A 21770-nucleotide genomic window follows, 5' to 3' on the forward strand; every position below is an offset into this window, starting at 1 on the left:
CTTTTTGTTTTTCATTTTCTTTCTGTCTATCCTTTGTTGTTTCCTGTTTTAGTTACTTTGTACAGAGTACTTAAATAATCCTAGATTATTTTCTAATCCACCTGATAACTCTTAATCGATAGAGTAAACACGAAACAAGTTACATCGTTGTATTTCTAGAATCCACTTTTTTATTCTTTCATTGATTTTTCAAGATCTCGGGACACGTTTACGCAATATTACCGCATGCTTACCAATCGAGGGTTAAGAAGATCAAGTATCAGTTGTCGTTAACACGTTATGTGCCACGTGAATTATTAATATCTGATAACATTTTATAAGTAGCCACTTGTCTTTTACAAACAGTGTAAACTTTTCCTTTTAATAAGCTTCGACCGGGAAGCTATGCCGGGTTTTGCGGCATAGAACTTATTGATCTGATTTTAAATATTCAAACCGATATTTCGTTAAACATTCGAAATGAAGGTTCGTCGAAGTTTTAGCGTGAAAAAGCATAAGATTTTGCTCCTACCGTCCCATCGCGTTTTTTCTGTAAATACATGATGCGAAATAGCATAAAAGTCGCGTGAAAAAGTGGCGCGTTTCTAAAAAGGCGCGCAGGATGCGCGCAACTTTTCGAGATGGCAGCACGCGCTTCGGAACGAAAGCCAAAACGGTTGGTATATCGAGAATTAGTTGATTAATCTCAATCAGTAGCAGTGTATAATTGTCTTCTGAGAGAAATCTAGCGTTATATAGAAGCCTATTAAACAATTCGATGTGTAACTCGTAAATATTGGGACGCGAGCGTCGTTCGACTTCAATGCCTAGAGGTAACGTTAAATAATAAGAACGGAGTACCCTTAAACGGTAACACTGTAACAGATGACACAAGAGTAAAGGTTTAGAGGATAATTAATTAAGAAGCAAAAAAAAAGAAAAAAAAAAGAAGAAGAGAAGAAATGACAAGAGCACGGTATGACAGTTCTTAAAAGATTAAGTGAAATAATATTAGAGTCATGAGAATGGGAGAAGTCCTTGTTCGATGACAAAGTCGTCTAAACTATTTTGTACTGAGAATTAGTGGCGTGATCGTGAAATTTGCGATCTTTTTAAGGCGTTCATCGGCGTATTCGTGACCATAAAATCTCATGCCACGGAACGCACTACGATTAGGAATTAATTAATTGCGAAGCGTGTTTCTGATGTCCGCCCCCCGATATTCCGCGTTAGTCTCTCAAAAACTTACCGGAAATTAGAGTGAAAGGAAGATAGAAAGGAAAAGGGTGTGTGCGCGTGTGCTAATGGAGCTGTATAAATAAAGTCATATCAATCTGGAATAGTTCATGTTATCTAGGATATACTATTACTACGATCATTATCATAATATGATTAGTAAGAGTATTGTAATTGTATAATAAACTGCGTCATAGATACCTCACGCGTTCGTTCTATCATTGAATGCAATCCCTTCTTGCAAATAATACTAGCTGAAAGATAACTTAATGAATACTTTAAGTCTATATTAATTACATCGTAATTCCAGGTTTAATTAACTTTGATAGATAAAGATAAATATATATTCATAGTTTGTATTATCTTAGTCAATTTATGAAAAGTAGCTAACATAAATGGCGCCAAAATTATACGTAAATCAAAGTACACCGCAAGATGGCAGTCTTACGATTTTCGCGCACCAGATACTTTGAATGTTGTTACTCGTGTTAAGTTCTTAATTATATTAAATTATTATCAACAATTTGCCAAATTGTTATACAAATTTTATTGCCTAAACGTTTTGTGGCCTGAATGACATATAAAATTCAATTTTTATTAAGTATAGCATAAATTTATTTCATCGGAAATATCGGATAGGTATGCCATCTTGCATTTGCGCGACTCATACTTCGTACGGTAGTGAAATCGATAACATAACCTTAATTCGAGGTCGACACATTTACTCATCACTTGCAATTATCAAGTAAACAAATAGTAAAGTCTGTTTTTGTGTGTGTCGATTGAAAAGTTTATTGTGATACTAAAAACGTTAATTCCATTCTTGCTAAGTAAATATAATCTGCAAAACCATTCTTGACGCGAGGCTATATATATGAAGTTTAATCGTTTAGTGTAATGTTCAAACATTAACATATTGCGTGAAAAATGAGGGATTCCGAAAATGAAGATGGCCCTAAAGTAACGGGGCCAGTGGACAATGCCTGGTCGTTAAAAATTCCATCTTTTAAGCCCGAGGATAATCCACATCGTTTACTCGAAGAAAGTTCGTTCGCGACTTTGTTTCCAAAATATAGAGAACAATACTTAAAGGAACATTGGCCGTTAATTCAAAAATCTTTGGATGAACATGCAATCAAGGCCGAATTGGACCTCATCGAAGGTAGTATGTCTGTGAAGACCACCAGAAAAACTTGGGATCCGTATATCATAATTAAAGCTCGTGACATGCTCAAACTCATGTCCAGATCTGTTCCTTTTGAGCAAGCAATGAGAGTACTTCAAGACGATATTGGCTCAGATATCATAAAGATATCATCTTTTGTAAGAAACAGAGAAAAGTTTGTCAAGAGACGACAGAGGCTCATAGGACCAAAAGGATGTACCTTGAAATCCATCGAATTGTTAACAAATTGTTATGTCGTTGTACAGGGGCAGACAGTGGCTGCATTGGGTCCTTACAAAGGTCTTATTCAAGTGAGGCGTATTGTAGAAGATACTATGAAAAATATTCATCCTATTTACAACATTAAAGCATTGATGATTAAGAGAGAGTTGGCGAAAGATCCTAAACTGAAAAATGAAAATTGGGAAAGATTTTTGCCTAAATTCAACAGTAAGAATATTAGCAAGCGAAAGCAACCTAGGAATAAGAAAGAAAAGAAACCGTATACTCCGTTCCCACCTCCGCAACAGGAAAGCAAGGTAGACAAGATGATAGCTTCCGGAGAATATTTCTTGAAGGAAGAGCAAAAGATAGCCAAGAGAAAGAGAGAACAGGACATCAGGCACCAGGAGGCTGAGAAGAAGAGACAAGAACGCAGAGCAGAAGCATTTGTACCTCCCGAAGAACAATCAAAAGAAAAGAAAGAACAGAATAATGAGATAAATTTGGTTGAGTTTAAAAAGAAAGTTAAAAAGGCGTTGAAAAAACGTGGCGGCCAGTCATAGTACTTGCTTGTAAATTAACAGATTCAGTTTTAGTAAGTTAACTTGCTAAATTATTTGTACATGATGTTTTTAATAAGATGAATGTCCGTTAATAAATTTCAATTTAAGAAATACTCGTGTAACTTCTGGAATAACTCCAATATTTTATTAAAAAAAACCTTGTTCCTATAAGTATTATATTATCGCGTTCTTAATGTACGAGATGCAAATATATATAAGCATTTACCACTCGTATATACTTATATATATTTCTAGTTTTTTAGTATGTTACATTTGCAAAATACAGAGTCGTAGAAATACAACGTGTACACCTTGAAGACAGGTATTCGGTGTCGAAAACGAACGTCCATATACGCATATATATATTGTTTTTCTTCAGGATTATTTTTGTAGTTTCGTTACAATTTCGATATAGTTTCAATATCCAAGGGATGGCATAGTTATATGTATAAATTAAATATAAAACAAAAGCTTCATCCCTTAATAGCTATTTTTAAATATAGAAACGTTGCTTTCACATACCGAGTCTTCAATGCATCGAGCATCTTAAACGGAATAAACAGGATTTAAATAGAATCCTTCCCTTGCAACAGCGCGTTATCTTAATAAACACGAGGCTAATAAAGAATTGAACGTATCGTACATACAATAAAGAAGTCAGAAATATTCGTGACAATGTACAGCGTATTTCTTATTGTTAACCGAGCACGGGGATCAAGTGCCCTGTACCTTAATCTTAAATGTTAAGTCGCTCGTTTATCTTACATCTTACAGATTCGTGGAAGTACAACGCTTTTATTTAACTTATATTGTAGACACGTTATGTACAATTTAGCACGGGATTATGGTTGCCTCGTTACTCGCGAACGAAAAGGTACGAATGACATCATTCGTAAATTCACTCAGAGACGCCTTAGGACGGGAAACAGACGATTGATCGATGGCGTCGAAGTATTTACAGCGCGTCGATACAGTGAGTTGATGGAGAAAAAATGGAAGTTCAAAAGGAACTTCTTCATTATTCTGCGCGTTTAGTACCTTTTTGATATTTTTGTCTGTTCGTTTATAACATTTCGTAGATCCGAAGGATCTTTTACGAGGAAGTTGGGAAAATTCTTAGGTTTAAACGTGTTATCGTTCGCAGCGTTTAATTAATTTAGCGATTGAATGAAAAGATTCAAGCGAATGCGTTTGAATTAAAATTCTGACGAGGAAAGTACGTAGTAAGAGTACATCGCATGCAATAACATTCCAAATGCACATGATACATTATTCATGTATTCTATCATGCATTCAGAAAATTATTATGCGCGTAATGCGTCAATTATACATAAAATTTGAGCCAAATCGACGGCTCGAAATATGCGCGTTTAGATGAATCGTTCGATAAACGACATCTTTTAAACACATACATATATACAATGCATGAATTCAGAATCGATAAAATTTGAATCATCATATTGTCCGATAGCTTAGCTTAACGTGTTTTAAGAGTAAAAACAATCTTTTTCCAAATGTGAAACACTGGTTTCGTAAACCTACGAACGTAGCTACATGTGTAAGTGATTTGGGACGCGCTCGTATCATACAAAAGCTTACAATAATTCGATAGCGTAACTTCTGTGTACATATATGTATACGTGTGTCAGAGGTTGGATGCGAGATGACGACAGTCGAATCATTGTCGCCGTGAAAGTATCAGTGTACAAAAGATCGTTCTTTCGCTGTATCTTACTGTATAGTAGTTGCTCCATTTTCTCGCCTTTGAACAACTCGACGTGTTGATGGTTATTTAACTTATTCTTTTATTCACAAATTTATTTCTTTTTTTAACGAGACGAATTTTTTCACCAGCATTCAAGTAGCGAAAGAAATTTAAAAGAAACAAGCATCATCTGACACAACAGCAAAACGAATAACGTAAATCGATTTTGTAACACGTCGAATCTCTGTGAGGCGAACACACCATAATTCCCAGCTATTCGCACAACCAAGTAAGTATACAATTTTCTTATAGAAAAATAAATCTCTTTGTGAGAATGGTAGCGCATGTCTTTGGATCGAGAAGCACCCGATTCGCGTCGCGATCTGCAGTTGGATCGGAGACGCAAATCGATATCGACGCGCCACATATACCGTGTGTGCATGCGTGTGTCGTGTGGTCGGCTAAGAAACTAATAATCGATCTAGAAATAGCGTTTTTGCCTTTACATTTATTGTTTAAGGCCGTGGAAATAGGGAAATTGATAAAAAGATACAGTTTATCGTTACTTCGTTTTATTCTCGCGGAAACAACGCTGGAGAATTAATCGCCATGTAATAATAAATCGCGCGCCGATTGAATGAAAATTTATAAGCGTTTCAACGTTTGTCTAAACGATATTCAAACGGTCAATGAGTCGGGAGTCCGCTTAAAATTACGATGTTGGAATTTGTCCATTTTTCTTTTGTTCCTTTTGACTTTTATTCTACACGATGAAGTTCCAAAATGATTCCATTTGAGATCATCGAGGTTAACGTAAATGCACTGGAATGAATACGCTTCGAAGCAGCCATTCGAAATTAACCCTTTACCGACTAGGACAAACTCTTATTTTGCAATCAGATATCATCGATCAATTAAAATAAAAAAAAGAAAGCGTAAAGATATTCTTCATTCATCACAAATCAATCTCACAAAGGGTGAACTTCTCCTCGAATCTTCATATCATTCTCTACTTGAGATAGAACGAAAAGACAATCTCTCTCTTCGCTATGAAACATGAATTCAATTCCATGTTCTCCGTAATCTCTTCTTAAACATCTCTCCAAACAGTCTCATTAAATCTAGTGAGTATATCAGACTGATATACCACTCTTCTAATTCAGATAGTTTTTCATCTTCACGCCTCGTCAAGAAGGTCCTTTCTTTTCTCTCAAAGCAACGAACCCTGTGTAAATCATCATCGGGTTCGTTTGAGCAATCTCGATCTTGTATCGATCAGATTGCCCTCCCTGATTAGATCGACCTTCCTTCTTCTGATCAAATACTGCACTCGTTCGGCCCTTCGTGAATGACGACGGCACCGCGGTCTTCACGAAACACTGATCGTCCTTTGGAGCTAGTGATTGTGATTGTATAGATGCCACCTTTGTGTTTCGGCATTGGAGTCGCATTTCTCCGCCGTGATGCCTCTTTGTGCATGGTATCTCGAATCAACGCACACTGGGATCCTCGAATGGCGGATCAAGCCACCCTCCAGGTGCCTCCATTTCTGATTCTCGCTACCGTCGCAGATTTGCATTAATAGCGTTGTGCCTTTCGCGTACACTGGCAAAGTTAGACAGAGATCGTGGTGCTTGATGAGACCGTCCTTCGTCAGACCCCATTCCTGTAAGAAATTGTTTAGGTGAAGTTAAACAGAGTATGTTTAGAGGCTTATCAGTTTAAGGAGTGGATTTGTAGAAAAATTTAAAAGGAATTTTTAAAGATTTTTTTTTTTAGTGGAAGTTAGAAAGTGGAAGTGATTCTCTGCTAATCATCTAGGGAAAAATAGGTTTCAAATTTTAGTAATTTACTTTCAAAAATTTACTTTAACTTGAAACAGGTAAAAGAACTACCGAGAAAGTATTTCTAGCAGCATTAAAATCTATTTAATATTCTTCCACGAAAGATTTAAGTTTTCACTGCGTCGCATGAAAGATCCTACTAATTCGATAATATCGATCGATGTTTTCGCAAATTCAGCACTCGTACGTTAAAACAAAGGATCTCAAAAGATTGAAAAACAATCTTCAAAAGAGTATTTTCGTTTCCTTTGGAAGCTTCTATGGAAGGACCGCGAAGCAGTACGGTCGACCCGTTAATCCACTGGCACAGAACGGAATCCTCACAGCGATAATTGAAACGTAAAATTGAATACACGGATTAATATTAACAGCGTGGCGAAGAGTTATTTCTACGAGAGCATGCCTGGTCCAGTTTACTCAGGACACAGCGGAGAGCGATGAATAACGAGGGCAGGCGTACTTACTTGGTTACCACCGGTGTCATGACACGGGTAAAGACCCACATTCCCATCGAGAAGGTGGCCCATACTGTCCAGACACGCTGTACCCTGTTTCAACGATCCACCAGGACCACCCTCGCTCGTTGGTATAACCAGCTCGGGATACACGTTTTTCAGATACCAGCTGAAGGGCTTGCAATGCAATTTCCGCTTCAGCTCCATCCTGTCTTGAATACTGAAACAAGGGAAACGACACCGGGGCCGTTTTATTAATACGGCTCACGTGCGCTGACGCGTTTTAATGAAATCGACTATCGGGTATTTCGGCTCGTAAATCGAGCTTCCTCCTTTCTCTGTGTGCCGCACGCGAGACGGCACAGAAATTAGCTCGTGATAAACGATCCAAACCAGGAGGAAAGAAACTTGCTTCTCGCGAAACTTTGCCCAATGAATAGATTGTGTACAGAGTGTGTCGTGAGATTGTTGCGAGGGTATCGATGTTGTTCTTGGTAGCGGGAATTGTAGTTGCGGCCGAGTAATTTATGTTGCTTCCCAGAGGAGGAACGTACTTTCGTTGTCTTGTTTTTTCTCCGGCCCGCCGATATTTGGAAGCTTAACACGTTCTCCGTTTCGCGGATCCGTGTATAAATCATCCGGGCTCGGTTATTCGACTCCTTCGCTTATGATATTGCGCTATATTTCTGGTTAAGTTAGACGGAGGCAAATTAATCTTGCAATATATTTTTATCTTCGTTCTTTCCTCGATCTTAATTTGCAAATAGAAATCACTTCATACAAAATATTTCCTTCTATCGTAATTATCTCATCGTATAATTGCAACAATATATCTATAATTTACCATTGCATATATCCTAAAGAAGACTTAAAATATTTATTTATTGTTATTTCATAACGAACAACAAACGTTGGAGAATTACATTCACACAAGATTAACGATACTAAAGTAACGGATGACTATAAATTACAATGCAAATGTAAAGAAACGCTATGGATTTTAGCGTGGCCATTAAAAAACATAGGCATGTCAGTAGTTGGATATGAAAAATATACGATAAAAAAGTAGCCAATTTAATAAAAGCACTCACGTGTTGCTAGTAATACAATTACAAAAAAGAAAAAAGGGAACTGGTAGTTCTAGCGTTAATTTCCTCGAATTCTACACAGCAGTTCTTCGCTCCGTCTCGTAAACACGAAATAATTGAGATAGAGCAAGCGTACTCACTTTCCGTAAGGGATGTTGCGTGCCAGAGGCACCGCGTTGTAGTAGAACTGTTTGTAATCGTCCATCCACACTTCAGCAGCTCGTCTGGTGTTCCGGGCGAAAACGTTTCCACTGCCTCCGGGGAACGAGTACGGATGACGTTTTCGAAACACGTGGCCGACGCGCGAGCACGGAATAATCTCCAAGCTGCCGCCGCATTGCCACACTCGGAACGATATCTCTGAAAGCGGCGTAGTCGAGAACTCGAATCACGTTCGGTAAATTTCTGCGGACGACAGACAGATCGAGTATTCTCACCGAGATTCTCGCCGCCCCACACGTCCATCTGAGTGTCGTACTTGCCCAGTTTCTCGAAGTACGCCTTGTTGATTACGAACAAACCGCCGGCAATCATAGGCGTCCTAATCGCCTGCGTAGGGTCCTTTTGTCTCGCTTGCCTTTCGGTTTGACTCAGATATTCCCATTTAAAAACTAGACTCCAGTCGAAGCCGCCTCTTAGATCAGCCGATGCTCCTGAAGGATAGATTAATTATTATTAATTATTATGATTAGTTAATGATCAATAAATATGATTTCAATTAGAAACGAAAAAGAATATTTTCGAAGTGGCAAGATTTTTTTTTAACGCTAGAATTACCGATAGTTAACACGAAGCTACTTCTACCAAAAAAAAAAAAAAAAAAGAAAAATACGTAATAATAATAGAATATTTTTATATTTATTGATTTATTACTTTCTTACAGAAAGAATTCCATGTTATGTAGTACATTTTTGATATTATTAATCCATCTGGGACCATGATCCCTAAACGACTTGACAAATTTATAAAATTGTAGAACCAGTCGTTTTGACTGATGTGGTATTTCTAGTGTTAGCATCTAGCGATCTAGCGATCGATCCGGAATTTTCCTGATATCTGATATCATCATACTGAATGATACGCAGTAAAAATTTTAAAAACTTGTGGGAAATTGTACGGAACGAGGAAACTGGTTAATTGGGGTTCGATAAACAGATTACAGGACCCTTTTACACTTTGACGAGTACCAGCCATTTTGGCTGGTGTTGGTATAAGTTGCCTTGATGCAAAATTATTTTGAGTTTGAATACATAAAAAACAAAATAAAATTCATTATATTATTCTTTTAGTTATCGCTACGAAAGTCATTACATCATTGTGGAAAAAAATATAGCATGAAGTAGGAATTTTTAAATAAAATTGTAAAACCAGTCAATTTGACTGGTGTGCTAGTTCTAGTGTTAAACGAGCGAAATATGTTTGGGAATAGAGCTACTTTAGCTTGTTGTAAAGTGTAGACTCTGCCGTGTTTGTAGACAAATATTTAAAAACCAGTTGATACCAAATTAGTCGAGAATAGAGAATTAAGTGAAAATTGAGAGTAATACGTTAAGTTTTATTCTTATATGAATTCAATTCAAGTCACTTTAATTATTCTTTGAATTTCTCGAGCAGTTCTATTTGAAAATTCACAAAGATAAGGGTTAAACGAAGTTGAGAGGCTATAATAATACCAATATATTGGAAGGTGTCCATGCTTATGACGTCAATGACAGGACAGACGACCCTCGTAGGATCCTCAGCCACCCTTTCTAAAAGGGGCTCCAGCCAGTCGGCGTTGCATTCACAATGCGAGTCGAGGAACGTTAACACGCTGGCGGTGGCTGCATCCGCGCCTCGCACCCTCGATCTCATCAAGCCCTCCCTCTTTTCGTTGCGTATCACTCGCACTTTGTGTATCCTCGATAGCTCTTCACCATCCTCCGCTGCAAAAGAAGTAAATGAATTGTTACGGCATTGTTCGATGCATTCTTCGTGTTGCAAACTTCGAGAAAATAGTCAAGTTATAAAACGTGATATCTAAAGAAACAGTATCTTTATATCGTTAAAAAGCGTCAGAAAATTCAAACGAAAGAAAAACAGCCTAATATTTTAATATTAGACAGTCTAATTTACATTTCATAATAAACAACAATTATGAAAAGGATTAGAATTGCTTACGATGATCGCTGAAGTCATCCACCAATATAATCTCCTTTATCAAGTGCTCTGGACTTCTGTTCAGCACGCTGAAATCAAAAATAAATATTCACGATATTCTACGAAAGACTAGCCATGCGATTGTAGCAAATGAAATTTCCGCGTAGAAATTAAACGGTTCTAATTCCATCTAGGGGAGTAATCCAGCCTCAAGATGTAGCCTGAATGCGGCAGCGAATCCTCTTTTAAATAAGTTTCCCTAAATAAGTTTCTTCATAGTCTCGCTCGTCCTCTTCTCGCGAAGAAATTCTCTTCAACGAGGGGGAAAAATATTTCTTTCGCGGCGAAAGTAATCCCGTTTCAGTCGCGTGACATTATACCGTGGAAAAATGTTTCAATTAAATTGGCAATTCAGTTATGTTTTAGTTAAGTCCGCGAGGCAAATCTATGGTCCGGGCGATCGCGCCTCGAGAAAATGAAAGAAACGATTCTTTGAATTACTTTAAAACACCGGTGATGATTCCAGAATAATGTAATGATGTAAGCGCCTTACTGAATATCGCGAACATCGATCGGTCATTTTGACCCACTCGTTAGTGATGAGAAAAATTATTATTTTCACGAACAAGTATAATTATCCGCAAGTTTTCAACTTTAAAAGAATGTTTAAGGTAGGTAAGTATTTTTGTCTTATTTTGTCTGCGATAATACAATAGTTCTTTATTGATAGTTGTCGTGTAAAAAGAATATGTATGTGGAAATTTTGGTGCTCTATCGTGTTGACGAACCATTATTTATTTAAAAAGATGCAACAATACTATACACGAAGATGTGGAATCGTTCATTGCTTCGACTTGCAGATGTATCTTAAATAAATTCTTGTGTAAATAAGCAAATAGTATTGAATAAACTTGCTAGCACTGTTGGTAATTAATTCCTCTCGGTGTGTTCTTCGTATTTCGACATAAAGCGAAAAAAGTTGCTGCAATAGAGTCAAATGTAAGGAGGATCAAATTTTTTTACATCGACTCTTCGAATTTCACGCGTGATTTATCATACCACGAGGTAATAGGTGTGGGATGATGGAACGACGATTAGGAAATTCCATCGGACCTCGGCCTCTGGACCCGAGTTGAAAGTTTTCTCGCGTTTTCCGTGAAACTCGATCGCGTTGCACGCTCTACGCGTGGGAATTTAGCCGAACGCTATCAACCAGGAAATATTAATCTCGTTTCGTTTCATCCACGCATTCCTCGCTGTTGACGTTTTTCCATTTTTCAACGAAATCGATCATTATCCGATCTTTTTTTTTATTATCTTTTATTTTTACTTTTCTAACGCATCGTTTTAACATTACAAGGCGCGTAAAGATATTATAAGATCAAAAATACCTGACGACAGTCCTGAGCAGCGTCGACCGCGCCTCATTGTGAAAAGTGATTATTACGGAGGTTGGAGGCAGGTCTCTTCTCCATTGTTTCATTCGACACCTGTAAACAGAAATGGAATTGCTCTTTAGGTTAGTAAATAAGCCAGAAATGCGAATAAATAAATCCAGAATAAATACAAATATAAACAAACCAGAAATCTAAATAAACAAACTACATGTAAATAAACAGAAGAGCCTCGTTATCGGTGGTACGCGTGACCTAAATGAAAGATCGTTCGAAAATTACACGGTTCGTGGACGTGTTAAAAGGAATGAAAAGCACGGTGACTTAATTAGCTAGAGTAACTTAGAACCCAGACTCGTCTAATGAGCTTCACAATGAGACACTGGGCACGATATAATTAGGTCATCAACCTGCCACGAATAGGATCGATAGAAACTTCATTGCGGTTCTTCCTGACGTTATCTGTCGTAACGTCCGTTAATATGCTCGTCAGTTTATCCTAATAGGATCCGCAGTTTCATTCCACGCGAGTGGATGTAGTGAAGTACTATTTCGTTTATGGTTAAATGTATTCTGAATTATTAGCGATTTATTTTCGAATAGTCATTTTGCTATTTATTATATTGATTATTCGAAATGTACCATTTACATTGGTAATATTCTTCGTAGATATTTTATCATTTTTTTTAATTTCACTTTTCAACTTTATCTATACTAACTTCTTCTTTATGACTTTATTCGATGGAAATTCTTTTCTTTTAGAGCAGAAGTTTTGATAATGTAATACCACCTGCAATTCCTCTTTTTCTTTTTTTAGGCAATTTACATTATTGAATTCCGCTTTTTAATACTGTGTAAGGGAAGTCCAAGAATGGTTTAATATCTTTCAAAGAAATTGAAAAATTTATAGCACTCGGTACAATAAATCATTTTTTTCTTAATAAACTGTCTTCCTCTTTAAATTCTTTTGAAATGAAAATTACGTAGGTCTCTTTATTGACGTTTTCCAATAATACCACATTCACGCAATATGCACCCGTTACTTCCATCTTTGGTCCTCGATATCTTAACTCCTCCTCTTTATGTTTCTATTCCTGTAAAAGAATTCCTTGGTAAGAGATAAATTCTCAGTGCGGTTTATCTTCTCGAGTCGAAAACGAAAGGACGGCCACGAATTTCGTAGAATTTCCGCGTTCCCTGCGGCTTGAAAAAGCGAAGTCTCGAAGGGTGGTGGAAAGTAAATAGAGGGGATGGCAAGAAAAAGGAGGAGGATCATTTTGGCGCGGCACGCCAACACGGGGGAGGTACATAAATGCGACTAGACGGCCAGAACGATTCCAATATGTCAGTCCCACTTTCCCGAGATAAACTCGAGGAACGTGTACGGAATGTGCCTACGTGTACCGTTGCGCTTTCAACCGTCTCGTGATCCCACCTCTTTACTACACCACCTTCTTCAAGGTCCGATCATCGTGCACCAGGCGAAATTGTAAAAGTTCACTGATGAGGTCGTGGGAATTATTACCGACTCGAGGATGCAGCCGCTCGGAAAATTCGCCACTTTCTCTCATTCTACCTGTTTCCTTTCGTTCCCGGGTGACATTAGTAAGCAAGCTTCTCACGTTCCTCTGTTCGTCTCAACTCGATGACGCTCTATCGACGGAAATGACCGAATTAAAGCCGCGTCGAGAAGACGTTAAATTAATAATGTTGGGAACAAAGGAGCGAATGGGTGTGGGGTGAGAGGGGGAAAAATTACTTCGAAACGCAATAAAACGTAGCGGACGCGCTATAAGAAAATGGACGGGGTGCTTTATGCACTGGGTAAGACTCGGGGACTGGCTCCTTTGTCGAGAGAAAAGCGGTTCGTATCGCCGCAATAAATTGAGATGGCAGGATTAACTTCCTGGTAATGAGAAACGCGTATTTTTCCTTTAAATCTGTTGAAAGATATTGGGTATACTTTCTAAATAGAAAATTGAGATTAAGAATGTAAACTTGGCGTGCATTTGGTATCTACAGAATGAACATTTTTTCGGTTGAACAGTGAATAAGCGGACACAACAGGAAACAGCGGAGGACTTTAGAATCAAAATCGAAGACTAGACATTCGCCTGATGCTTCTTGCCATCGCCTTCTTTATAGGCAACGAACGATCGTCCGGAAAGCCGGCGCCATATCGCTATACCCTGATCGTTTGTAATGCTAACCGAACCCAGTGCAATTTCATCCAGCTACTCTTATGGAAGATTTACAATTCTAAGTATCTTTTATCGACTGACGAAGCTCAATATGACTTGGATCTTGTAAAGTTGAAATTCATATTTGATAATTCTTGTATTCAAAGTTTGCACGAATATACTTATACATATATTACACACAGAACTAAGGTTGCACGACTAGTTGAGGAGAGGGTTGCACGAACTGTCAACAGGGTGTACTTTCTAATATGTGGCTTATTGGCGCTTGAATCTGGTCGTTCGAAGTTTCTGACAATCATGTAACGCTATCGTAGTATAATAGTAGTCCAGTGCTGGGTTGTGTAGGACTTAGCGGACTTGTGAAGTAAGATATGAGACTGCGAGTTTAATTTTTGGCACGATGAAAGTTCGATTATCGATATAACAAATTGCGGAAGAGGAGGAGAAATCGGTACGTATATATTAGGTTGTCCGAAAAGTGTCTTTCTTTCGCAAACGTGTTTTTTACAACAGTGCATCTTCATGCAAACGTGAAACCAAGTCTGTGAAATGTCACGGTGTTTATCTCAACAGAACAAAATGGATCGTACGTAATTCGGTAAAATAATATAAAACAGAAAACGTTGTGCGTCTATTATTTCCTCATAAAACGAAAGAAACTTTTCGGACAACCTAATACCTATGTAATCATGAAAATTTCAAATGACATTTTTTTCTATTAAAATATTCGAAAATTCAAATGTCTGTGATTCCTCCCGTCTGACTTCTCTTCTTAAAACTAAATACAGTTTACCTCACTCTGTCCTGGTCATTCTGGAAATTCCGAATAACGATATTAATAGCGCGATCTCCTAGTTAGACGCTGATTACAAGCAGTTTATCCACTTCCAATCCGTCTTAGACGTTCAGAGACACGGATCGTATCTTCTAATTCATGGGAGCGTAATTTCGCAAGCAAGGCAACGAAGCAACGTCGACTGTCAGGGACATATTTGCCGACAACGAAATTGCAAACGAGCCTTAAAGCGGGCTAGACGGCACGGATCATCCGGACGGTTTAATTCGAAACTGCAATTCGGGCTTTGGTCCCGACGTTAAAGTGGATAACGCACGGTCGGCGCCGGACGACCCCATCGAATTCTCGGGACACGTGCACGCGCGCGTGTACCACTCGCGTTTACACGCGACAACGCGCGTCCAGAACTGGAGCGGTTACTCGCGCGTGTTTCGAGAGGAACACTTGAAATCGTGTTTGTACGAGCGATCTCTCTCTGTATTCGCGAGTTCGATGATCAAATCGATCGACTCCTGCATCGATGAAATTTGGTGAAAATGCTTGTGACTGAGAATTTTAACGCAGTAAACAACGGGTTGTTTTACAGGATGCGTGGGATGTGATGGATCAATCATTCGAGTATTACAAGCTTTTCGCAAAAGATAAACATAGGAAATGATTCGTAGTATTATATTTATTTAGAAAATTTTATTACGAATTTCCAAACTCTTACAGCAATGTAATTGTTACGTTAAGAAATAATTAATTTTCTCGTTTCTAAAAGTTAACAGATCTATAGAAAAAATTTGTTGGATAGATTCGTATTTAAAATTGGACTTTGTTCGATCATAGCGAACTATTTCATACAAAAATACAGCATCCCTCTTTTACCCGTTTTCCTTTATATTTTCTTATATTTTAATTCTAACGAGACTACGGTTTTATCAAAAGTATTAATTTTTCTGAGAGATAACATCGGACTTTTTTCTAAAATCGTTGCGATTTATCCTCGTTGCAATAAAAAATCTAGAAATTCCCTATATCGTCCATCCTCTATATTACTCGTCTATATATCCAGATGATAAAATATTGCTTCAAAATTCCACACGAAGTATATGTATATTTAAGCTACGAAATAATCCAAATCTAAGCGAGGTGAAATTATCGCGGGTATCGCGAAAGGCCACAGCGTTTCAGATAGAAAAATAGAAGAAAAAGAAGAAAAGCGAGTTGGCATCGAAGAGCAGAAAGGACGGAACGAAGGAGAATAAAGCGAATTCGGGGACGATGTATAAATTTACCCCTGTACGGAAGCGTTACACACGCCGGGAAAACGAGGATGAACGGCAGCACCCTGCACGCGATCCGAACGAGTTTCGGATTAATCCTGCGCTGATGCTGCTTCCGATCTCACATCGAAATGCACTTGTGGATACGACCAAGTGGTTACAACGGATCAACGTGACCCAAGAGAAACCTGAAATCGGGCTGTTTGCGACACGGGAAATAAATCTACTGATGAATAAACCCGGGATCCCTGAATTCCGGACTATCGTTATACAATAATTTTGCTGTGCTATGGGAATGGAAATTTTGGTGCATACGTTTACAACAAATAACAGGCAATGTATTTCGAGTGCAGAGTCTTGTTCAGATTAGTCGCTTGACCAGTTATGTCACTTTAAATAAATTGGGTTCGAATAATTAAAGTTCAAGTGGATGTTTAACGTAATCAAAATAAAATTAATATCTAAGATACTGTATATTTAAAGTTGTCTTGGTTTGAGGAATTGGAAATAGTATTCTGATACGTCGGAAGTGTCCAATTTATCAGCGAATCTTTTATTCGTAGAAATGTCTGTCCGTTGTGTAATTCGTACAATCGGTAACACGCCAGCAGTCGATCCAAAGACTATTTTCCACCCTTTCACGTTAATTAATTCTCATATTCCCATGTGCGAGCATTTCAAAACTGCGTTCGCAGCCGTCAGCGTAAATCCCAGCTGAACGGATTTTTCAGAATCCGGCGTCACCGGAAACTCGTGTTCCCAGTAAAAAATAATTTTGTCAAAGCGGTTTTAATACGTACCACCTGAACGTATCGACTGCGTTCCTCTTCTACACAGAGAGAATCCATCAACTAACAGGATGACAAAGAAAAACGTCCAAAATAATTGTAGAACATGCATTTTCAACGAAATATATTCGACAACTCGCAAAATTTCGTTCTCGGTTTAAAAACTCTTGTCAGATGTTCCAACTTTTGCATGATCCAGACACGTACCACGAAAATACTCAGGCTCACGAAAGTATTCGAACATTGCTACTCACCTTTTACGAAATTATTATGCAGGATCATTTCAAAATATTTCGTATGATATATATTTTCAGAGAACGTGTCTACACGCTTGTGTCTACACGTTCGAATACTTTCATAAACCAGTGTATGGCCTTTATGAGATCAACGTAGCTTCGCTGGCAGTTGATCCGAAGAGCAGAAGGTCGAAAACTAACACGGACCTTTTGTTCAACTCCTTTGCTCGGGACGAACCGGATTGCCTCGCGGCCTTTCGAGTCTAGGCAGCGAGGCAGCGAGTTTCCCGGCGGGAGACATAAATTCCACGCTGTCTGTGACGCTGTAAACGCGGATTTGGATCGTACTACACGGATCAGAGCGCGGGAACGAGGACCACGAAGCTCTAAAATCGCGACAAAGGTGGACGGATTTTTCAAGCGCTACGAATTGGAGCATTGGGACGTGGTATTTTGGGGAGAAGGAAGAAGATCGAGGATTTTAACGCGACGCGTATTAAATTCGCTGTTTCGAAACTTGCTTAGGACAGGGTCTGTTTGCGCTACTAAATTCCAATTCGCGACGAGCTCCTCAGCCTTAAGGAGTGATGTTCACGACGACTATGAGCATTGACTAACTCGTTGACACGATGTTTGTATTCTGCCGTTCAAGAGTCTTCTTCGTGTGTTCCATTGGAAATGCGTATGTTGGTTCAAAATTGGAAAAAATCGGGACACGGTATTTCATAGGAATTTTGTAGATTTATGAGTATTTCGCGGTATTTGAATGACTCTTTATATATGGACGAAGACTTATCCTTTTTTCATGCTTTTTATATTTCTCCGTATACCTGTCATACAAGTCGGGCCCGTATTGCAGTTGTCAGTAGTACTAGTGTTAAATTCAATATCTTGATTATTATTTGACTACGGGTGTTTACATATTTATGGGAATATACGTGATATGCAAAAATATATGAAATTCCAGTTATCCTCTCCGAAATTATCCAGAAGAAATTATATTAGGTTGTCCGAGAAGTTTCTTTCGTTTCATAAGGTGACAACAAATGACGAACAATTTCTGTTTTATACTATTTTATTAAATTAGGTACGATTCATTTCGATATATTTCTATTATTATGTTCGTGCATGGTTCAATAAACTAATATAAAACAAAAAACATTGTGCGTCTACTATTTCCTTAGAAAACGAAAGAAATTTTTCGGACAACCTAATATATATACAGATTTTCTCTGAAATTTCCATCTCTTTCTGTATATAGAAATATAAATTGACATAAATATCCGCGATCTAAGTTCATTTTTCCTTTAAAATCCATTGCGATTACTTTATCATCATCGAATGTTTGGAATTCTTTTATCTTTGGAGAGCTTGAAAGGAATAAAACAGGATTAATTTTGGATTTTATTGAGAATTGTACCCAACGTTGGCACTTTTGTCGAAGAAACTAATTCGCTAAGTATTTCAACGGTTTTACATAGGAAATGGAAAGCCGAGTTCATTGGTCAAATTTCGTTTCATCAAGGATCCAGGTCGTACAGAATGCGTCGTGCGAGACTTCCTATTGATTTTCCCCTTTTCCGCCCACCCGGGATGAAAGTTCGTCGTAGTTTTAAATTGCGACTCGTTGTTCTTCATCAACGGTTTCGCATCCTTTTGTGAATGGCTAATAGAGAACTCCACAGCCAATAAAGTAATTCCCGTTTCTCACTTGGCGAGTCGCACGAAACTCGATCCTTATTAGAAACATACCGTCTCGCTTTAGAAACCGATAGAACAACATTCAGAAATAGAGCACATCGGCTTTGATCTCTCTCGTAGAAACTCCGTTGCATGCTGAAACTCGAAAGGAATATACTCGCGAAATTGTGTCTTCGTTGTTGCAGTGATATCGAGCCAAATTGGCCACTTCTGAACAGCTTATAAAATATATGTTCATATGAATAAAGATAAATTTATGTATATGTAGACTACGCGGACAAATTACTACCAAAAGTTAGAAATATAAGGATCGCATAGTTTTAGATCTAATATACAATTTTAACGATAAAAAAAATGCAACAGACATAAACGACTTGAATAATTCTAGCAACTGAATGATTCATTGCGAACTCTACTTATTTCAAGCACGCTACATTCTCAAAGGCTCCGTACGTAAATGTCACGCGTAGCCAGATTTTCACGTTGCACTATACAGTCAGTTCTCTGAATGAATCCTCGCTACCGACACCTTAGCATAAATATACATTCAGTTCATTATCGCTTATCGCACGAATCTCTCACGCGAATTCTACATACCATATTTATTCAAAATTACGATACCACGTAATACAACTTTCTTCTTTTTGTTACACATTTATTTTCCCAAGCTATTTTTCGAGGAACACGGCAAAAGAAATACATTTTGACAGATCAAAAGATCCAGACACAAAGGAGAAATATTCTTATTGTATCTTTCTATTGTATGTACTTTCCACTTTTGTGAGACTTTGGTTTCAATGGAGCGTTATCTGTCGATCGAAACGAGAAGAAGTTCGATATCTCGGTAGATTGTCTATATGTTCAGCCAAAAGAGGAAGAATTTCAGCGAGCACAATGCTTCTTTCGAGAGAAAACGAAATAATACTTCTGTTCCTTGTTGCGTTCCTAGTCTTGAGAGCGTTCTTAGCCGATCGTAAGATTATTGGCTCCTATTGGATCGTCATGAACTTTTATTGACAAGAATCGTTTCTCGCGGTACTGCATCTCGATTAATCGATGGAAAAATTTAATTTAGATCATGTAGTTCATATGTTTAATTATTTACGCGATTTAATCACGGTGCTCGAAGGTAATCAGCTTTATTTAACCAATTACGAAAACCTTCGATTAACTGGCGATCGAATAAACAGCGGAACAACATTGTTTCGAAATCCAATCATTAGACACGCAATATTGACTTGAAAATCACTGCTGTTAATTTCTTTCGTGATTTCATGCGCTAGACCGGTCAACAGTTTAAACGAAAAAGGGGTACAACGAACAATACCCACTTGACTAAACACACGAATTTCAATGATAGGTTTGTAGTGCATGGTTCATTTGCTGTGGAAAACATCGATTGAATAGCATAATAAAAAGAGGAGATCGGCAATTTTGAACGCGAATGAAACGATCACAGATAATATTATTAGTATTACGAATGATGATATTTGGAAAATATGTGTCTGTGAATGGAAATATATATATATGTAGAAGAATGTAATAATACATCGCGAAGTTCTGGAACTAAAAGATCGTATTATAAATATATTAAAAAAGAGGAAGAACGAAAACATTATGCATTTTTATATTCGGTGCAAACCGTCAAAAAATACCATATTATGGGATATTTCGAACAAACACGAATAGTACAAATTTTATGGTATAGCAAAATGTACCTAACAAAACCCTGTTAATGCGTCTCCAATCTACGCCGCGACCACAAGCCAATAATTTCCCTGTTTTCACTCTGCCATCCCTCGAAATCCCTGTTATCAGGTGGAATCGCAAAACGTAACGCGTATTATCAATCGTCCGTTCGAAAGCGTCAAATAAATCCGATTAATCGCGTATAGCCAGATCGCTATTAACAAGGTACGCGTTCTACCGATGCATGCGAGCCGGAAACACATTCATGGAGTGCGATTAGTATGACACGTTACGAGTCGAAACGAATCGGAAACGAGGTCGTGGACTCGCAGACAGAATCGGGAACAAATTTCCAGGGATTCGAATCGATGTCTTCTTAATAACGCCGCGCACTGGATGATGCCGTCGTTGAATCGTGCGACAACAATACCGAAACAGCTGAATATCGTGACCGACATCGTTCCACTCTCGATGATTATTTCTCGTCAAATCGACATTTCCCTCTCTTCTAGCCGATAAGAATCCCTATTCAACCACGCGGCGTTGTTCCTTCTTTACGTGGACTAATGAAACACGTGCGATATGTTCACACCGATTCGTAAGTTTTAGGGCATTTACGAAGACTTAAATAAATCTGAGAAATAATCAGAAAATCGTTTAAGAAAAACGTTTAAGAATAATTCTATTATTTGAAACGTTAGAATGTAAAGAAATCGTATACTATAAATATAAAGGTTTTCTATGATAAGTGTTCAAATAATTTCGTGAGCCTCTGTATGTGTATTTCATATTTCAATAATAATTTTATCAATTTGGTATAACAAAATCAAGTATCTTCTCGTCCGTACTCGGTGTGGCTTTTTATCATTAATTTTGATGGATTCTTACCATTTTATCATTTTACGATAATTATTATGTTTGACGCGATTTCAGTAGTAATCGGATTGCGGCGAACCAGAAAGCACGATGGGCTCAAATTTATTTCAAACACAATCGAAATTATACGTCGTGCGTTGTTTTTTATCTAAATTTTTTTTTTTTTTTTTGGTTTGTGAATTTTTCTATAAATTTAGGAATCTTTATGCGGAGAACTTCTCACGTCGCATTTACCAGCGTATGTATCTCGAAAGTAAATATGTGTTTCGAACCTAGAAATTCCTCTTTTGGCGGATGATTTCGAAAGCGAGAAGTTTGACGCGGGATTCTTTTTAAGTAGAATCGTCGCGACGCAACGCAGGAATGTTTCCCTAATATTTTATGCGCGAAATATATTTCCCGATGGTTTTCATCGATTCGACGCG

At 37.9% G+C, this 21770-nt stretch overlaps 2 protein-coding genes across 2 annotated transcripts in view; one reads left to right on the plus strand and one right to left on the minus strand.

The window, feature by feature from the left end:
* Positions 1-1643: 1643 nt before the first annotated feature.
* Positions 1644-3278, plus strand: LOC126868008 (KRR1 small subunit processome component homolog). Its single transcript, XM_050623128.1, has one exon. The coding sequence runs from the start codon at positions 2143-2145 to the stop codon at positions 3163-3165; it is 1023 nt and encodes a 340-aa protein (XP_050479085.1). The 5' UTR covers positions 1644-2142; the 3' UTR covers positions 3166-3278.
* An 825-nt stretch (positions 3279-4103) lies between these two features.
* The window catches only part of LOC126868007 (polypeptide N-acetylgalactosaminyltransferase 2), a 200212-nt gene continuing 182545 nt past the window's right edge, over positions 4104-21770 (minus strand). Inside the window, exons 4-10 of the mRNA XM_050623127.1 lie at positions 11788-11886; positions 10418-10485; positions 9931-10182; positions 8695-8910; positions 8398-8617; positions 7179-7389; positions 4104-6536 (exon numbers count right to left, since the gene is read on the minus strand). Coding sequence (XP_050479084.1) covers positions 6267-6536; positions 7179-7389; positions 8398-8617; positions 8695-8910; positions 9931-10182; positions 10418-10485; positions 11788-11886 — 1336 coding nt within the window. The 3' untranslated portion in view covers positions 4104-6266. The remainder of the gene's footprint in view (positions 6537-7178; positions 7390-8397; positions 8618-8694; positions 8911-9930; positions 10183-10417; positions 10486-11787; positions 11887-21770) is intronic.

The sequence above is a fragment of the Bombus huntii genome, chromosome 7 (assembly GCF_024542735.1).
Source record: "Bombus huntii isolate Logan2020A chromosome 7, iyBomHunt1.1, whole genome shotgun sequence".
Lineage (NCBI taxonomy): Eukaryota > Metazoa > Arthropoda > Insecta > Hymenoptera > Apidae > Bombus > Bombus huntii.

Coding starts and splice junctions, on each gene's coding strand:
- LOC126868008 (XM_050623128.1), top strand. CDS start 2,143: ATGAGGGATTCCGAAAATGAAGATGGCCCTAAAGTAACGGGGCCAGTG.